The 5112-nt window shown below is 40.0% G+C and overlaps 4 protein-coding genes and 1 pseudogene across 5 annotated transcripts, besides 1 other annotated feature; 4 read left to right on the plus strand and 1 right to left on the minus strand.

Moving 5' to 3' along the window:
* Nucleotides 1–2790: a mobile genetic element.
* On the plus strand, nt 1132–1332 carry TVAGG3_1072980 (uncharacterized protein; the record flags this gene model as incomplete). The annotated part of the gene is made up of 1 exon (XM_051256437.1): nt 1132–1332. One exon carries the CDS (start codon nt 1132–1134, stop codon nt 1330–1332), a length of 201 nt encoding a protein of 66 aa, XP_051076342.1.
* Nucleotides 1361–1969, minus strand: TVAGG3_1072990 (uncharacterized protein; the record flags this gene model as incomplete). The annotated part of the gene is made up of 1 exon (XM_051256438.1): nt 1361–1969. The coding sequence occupies one exon, from the start codon at nt 1967–1969 to the stop codon at nt 1361–1363; it is 609 nt and encodes a 202-aa protein (XP_051076343.1).
* Nucleotides 2343–2717, plus strand: TVAGG3_1073000 (uncharacterized protein; the record flags this gene model as incomplete). Its single annotated transcript, XM_051256439.1, has 1 exon — nt 2343–2717. One exon carries the CDS (start codon nt 2343–2345, stop codon nt 2715–2717), a length of 375 nt encoding a protein of 124 aa, XP_051076344.1.
* Nucleotides 2791–3110: 320 nt separating the features above from the next.
* Nucleotides 3111–3635, plus strand: TVAGG3_1073010 (uncharacterized protein; the record flags this gene model as incomplete). Its single annotated transcript, XM_051256440.1, has 1 exon — nt 3111–3635. The coding sequence occupies one exon, from the start codon at nt 3111–3113 to the stop codon at nt 3633–3635; it is 525 nt and encodes a 174-aa protein (XP_051076345.1).
* Nucleotides 3636–3667: 32 nt separating this feature from the next.
* Nucleotides 3668–4007, plus strand: TVAGG3_1073020 (annotated as a pseudogene). Its single transcript has one exon. A coding segment is annotated over exon 1 (340 nt).
* Nucleotides 4008–5112: the final 1105 nt, after the last annotated feature.

Genomic DNA, 5112 nt, shown 5'->3' on the forward strand with positions numbered 1-5112 from the left:
TGTACATTGAAACCTTACCTGCTAAAACAACTAAGGCGTCAATTGCTCTCTTTAACTCAAAAGTTGCGGGTCTTATTTGTTCATTCCATATCTTACCTCTTCTATCTTTATCTCTTATCTGCCATACACATTTTGCAACTAACGAAACAAAGTTGTCGTAGGTCTTAAATTCTTCGGATTTGTAAAGGTCAGAGATGTTCTTATATACCATATCGCAATCTTTGTCCATAACCTTATGGTTGCAATGAAAACCAAGGAATTCATAATTTACCTTTCGTATGAACTTCTTTATTTCTACTGAGTCAGTCGCTTTGACTTCTATTTCATCGAATTCAGGAATAGTGAGCTTTTGTTGTTGGATTTCAGGAAGTTTAGGTAGATGGTCAATAATATCCTGCATTTCATAAAGATACTGTTCATTTGTTTCATCTTTTGCAGTGCAATCTAAATCTCCTTGGAGAAGTTCTTGCTTTATCTTCTGGATTTTTGTTTCGAAAGTATATGAAGAAGGAATGAAGCTTTTCATCTCTACTAACATTGAAGTTGGGTTCATGACTAAAGAGTTTGGTGCTGTTGTTGCTAACATGTTCTTACAATAAAAATAAAAAAATATTTTTTTAAAAAAACCAACTTTATTTTTTATTTCGGGAAAATTCATGAGGTGAAAAAAGAGGTGAAAAAAGAGGTGAAATCTCACCTCTTCACCTAAAATATATTTTTGTCTGATTTACGCTCATTACGATGAAGTTTCGACAAAACATTTACGATGAAGTTTCGACAAAACATTTACGAAGAAATTCATGAAAATTCATGAGGTGAAAAAACAGGTGAAAAAAGAGGTGAAATCTCACCTCTTCACCTAAAATATATTTTTGCTGAAAAAGTGTCATTTTTTCATGTCCGAAGACTCGAAGGTGCAACACTTCCAAAATACCGACGAACTCAGAAGAGCAGCATGGCAGTATGTTCTTGACAACTTCTTTGAGTTCTCCAGGTACACCTTGGAAAATGCTGAAGAACTCCGACACAGAGAATTTGGAGAAATTGCACTCCAATACTACCTTGACAAACAAAGGGTAAACAAAGGGTAAAATAAGACTAAAAACTTAACGTTTAAAAAGTGACATTTTTATGAGCTCCGAGTCACCGAGAAAACTTGGTCAGATGTTAGCAGCTTACTTCCCTGAGGAGGATGGAAGCGTTACATACGTAAGGTTCAAAAACAACGAACCTGGAATTGCGTACCAAATTCGCAATTACATGACCATGGAAGAGTACGAAAGGTTTCTACAAGAGAAACCAGCTCTAAACAACTCAGAAAAGAAAGAGTAAAAAGTTTAACTCGTAATTGTTTATTTTTTTACTTGTATGGGCAAGCTGCAAGAATGAAGTCGACTATCTCAGTCTTTGTCTTGACCAGTTGGACTGCTCTTGCGAGTACGTCTGTTTTGCGGTCTCCAGCTGGTGTCTGACCTTCGTAATTGCGCATGTTCTTGAGAGCTCCAACTGTAAATGGCTGTAAGATGAAGAGTCTCTCAGACTGCTTGAGGTAGTCTTCACGGTCACGAACCGAATCTGTGGTACGAGTCGAATTGGTCGACCTTAGGGAAGAGACTGAAAGCCTGTCATCTTCCATAGGGGCTGTGGCATACTCTTTGCGTAAACGGTTCAGACCTTCTTCGAACTCTTGGTCTCTCTTCGATTGGGATTGAGATTGGAATTGGGGTGGAGGGTTTGACATGAACATCCAAGGGTTAGGGAAGTAAGGCATGGGTTGAGGAGGGTAGTTTGGAAAGCCTTGTGGTGGGTAGTTTGGAAAGCCTTGTGGTGGGTAGTAACCTTGAGGTGGAAATTGGTAGTAATTCGGAGGTCCTTGTTGGAACTGAGGTTGCTGAGGAGACTGTTGTGGTGCTGGAGCATGCTGTTCCTCTGGCTGTGGAACGGGTTCAGTAGGTGGGACGTCGGACATTCGTTTGTGTCTTAACCGTCTTTGTTCTGAAAACAATATAATATTGTCTTGAAAAAGTACAACATTGTCTTGAAAAAGTACAACATTGTCTTGAAAAAGTACAACATTGTCTTGAAAAAGTACAACATTGTCTTGAAAAAGTACAACATTGTCTTGAAAAAGTACAACATTGTTCTGAAAAAGTTCAAGACTTGTTCTGAAAAAGTACAGCTGTACTCAAATTTGAGAGACATTGTACTGAATTTATACAACATTGTTCTGAAAAAGTACAACATTGTTCTGAAAAAGTACAATATTGTCTTGAAAAAGTACAACATTGTCTTGAAAAAGTACAACATTGTCTTGAAAAAGTACAATATTGTACTGACTCAGTATGGAGCTTGACCCCTTAGACGAAGCAATTTATCTAATTGAGGTAAATGAAACCGTGAAGGAATATCTCAGCAAGTGCAAACCAAGCAAGTCCATTGGCTTCTGGTTGTCCAAGAATAGTGTCTTAAAGTTGGAAATTGAAACAGGTGTTGCAATTCAAGTTCCAGAAGGCACTGCATTCGATGATATTAAGGATGTGAAGAAAGAAGCCCTCTTGAAGTTCTTCATGAAACGTCCTTGGATACTACTTCCATATCGTGAGAGCCCAATTCCACGAATTACACAAATTCTCAGAGCACTACTTCACTACTCTGGACAGCCGTTCTTCATAACCTCAGAAGGCGACATCCAACCAATTCTTCAGCCAGTTCAGTAAACATCTCATTTTAACTTCACTTTTTTTATGTTTTTACTCACACTCGTACTCAACAGGTTTGTGTACAACTATTTCAACTGTGAACCTTGTATTGACCGGTCTTCCTGCAAATGCAAGTTCGGTCAATACACAATTTATGGTGGCAAGAAAGACAGTGGGGAATGTTATTCTGACATCTGTTGTTGCGCTCGAGAGAGAATTGAAATTCCAGACCCAACTCCAACACCAACACTCAAGTTGCCAAAGACTCATGTGAAGAAGAAGCCTTCTGGTAAGTTTCTTATAGCCATATACATGGCACGCTTTGAGTAAAAACATTTTTTTCATTTTTTGAATGAAGCAAGTTAAATTCGTCCCACACCAATCTCAATGGACGATGAAGAGTTTCAAGCCATGGTTGAAGGCGTTGAGAACGACATAGACGGCGAACTTGAAGGAGCTCAAACCACAATTGCAACCAAAATTGCAGGAGTCAAGGAACAGATAGCTCCACTTAAAGCTACCAAAGCTACTCTTGACCTCATGGATAGTTACCGTTTAGAAGTAAAGAGTGGAATAAGACAATTAAAATTGAAACTTCTAAACTACGAAGCTATACTCCAAAAGTTAGCAGAAATGAGAAGACTTTACCAGAGCTACTTACATGTAAGGGACTTACCTTCAAGCAGTCCGACCAAAGATGAATTTTCTGACATTGTCCCAATTTTGTCCGAAAGTCAGCTCAGATGTTTTGAACTGCTCCCAACATATCCAGAATATGAACGTTTGCCTGAACTCTTCCGCAATCTCAAAAAACGTTTTTTGGTTCTCATGTTCGAAACTTTTATCGGAAGAGACAACAAACGTTCAGAAGAAGAACAAGATATTATTTTAAACTTGTTGTATGACATAACTGTCATAACAAGCTTTTTGAAGTAAAACCGCCATTCTCAAACCACTTCATTTTTTCGATGTCCGAACAAGCACCGAAGCCAAACTCAATGGCAGATGTCCTTTCAAGGTTGCCAGAAAAGCGCCCAGTTCAAATTCAAATTGCCCAATTGAAAGCTCATCTGTCAAACACCGTGAAGACTCTCCAAAGTAGTCTTATGGAAGAGATGACCAAGCTCAAAGCCGATGTCCTCATGAACCAAGCTTCCAATGAGAAATGCCTGAATGATTTGACGGAAACCTTGCGCATTTACGCGAGAGAGAACCGAGACCTTGCCAGACTCATCTACCGTTTCTTCGAAGAGATAGACGCCATCTGGAAGGTACTCGGAAAGGACAGAACATGCAACACCGTACTTCGTGAACACAGAATTGAAGAAGGAATTGTCGAGGAAGAAGAGAAACACGAAGAAGAGAGGAAGAGGAAGAAGAGGAAGAAGAGAAACACGAAGAAGAGGAAGTTTGGGCAACCCTTGTTGCCGATGACACTTACGAAATTTCCCAACCCTACCCATACCAAATCCGCAACAAGGAGACAGGCAAGGTTCTTACCCCAGTCCTCAACAACTTGGGACACTTGAACCTTACCCTTCGGAATTACGGTACAATTTCCATGGGAAGGCTTGTCGGTATGCAATGGGTTCCAAATCCAGACAAGAAGACGAGGTCAGACACATTGACGGTGACAAGCTCAACAACCGTAAGGAGAACCTCGAGTGGTTCTAAGAGTAAAAAAATTTTATTTTAGGGGGAAACCCCAAGTAAATTTAAGTTTTTTAGTTGCGTAAGCGGCTTAAATTAAGGATAATTTGGACAAGTAGTTCCTGACCTCTGAATTGGACTCTTTTCGTCATCCCAGTTGCGTAGGAGGTCGTCCCAGAGGAGTTGGTAGAATTGCCATTCCAAGGACGATTTGTCCTCCCAGGCATTGAGGATGTACTGCTCGTAGAGTCTCATGACCTCTCCCTTGCACCAGACACCCTCTCCCTTGGAACGTAAGGCTTCTTCGAAGTGCTCGAATGCGATTGGCTGCGGGACCATCCGAAATGACACTTTTTGTACGTTTGGTCAATGTTCGTGTCTCGTGCCATAGTCGACGAAAAATACAGACAAACAGGTTATATATGAGTTTGAGACCAAGAATGGTGTAACTCGACCTGTCCGATTCAAATTCGAATAAAAATTTTTTACTTTCATGCAATGTTTTATTTTTGTGCCGTCTTCAAGTATGCCCCAGTACTTACGCTTGGAGAGGACATGAACTTCGGTGAAAATTTTGTCCAATTTGAATTGACCCATCTTTTCACCGACCATTCCCATTTCAATGAGTTTGTTGTATCCTTCTTCGTTCGTCATGAGTGCGTCAATGTTCTCATAGTAAACCACAACTTTCGATTTGACTTCGGAGAAGAATTGTTGTAGTTGTCAAGGACTGCCTTTGCGAACTGAGGGTAAGACCAATGTT

The sequence above is a fragment of the Trichomonas vaginalis genome (assembly GCF_026262505.1).
Source record: "Trichomonas vaginalis G3 chromosome Unknown ctg_96, whole genome shotgun sequence".
In the NCBI taxonomy this organism is placed as follows: Eukaryota; Parabasalia; order Trichomonadida; family Trichomonadidae; genus Trichomonas; species Trichomonas vaginalis.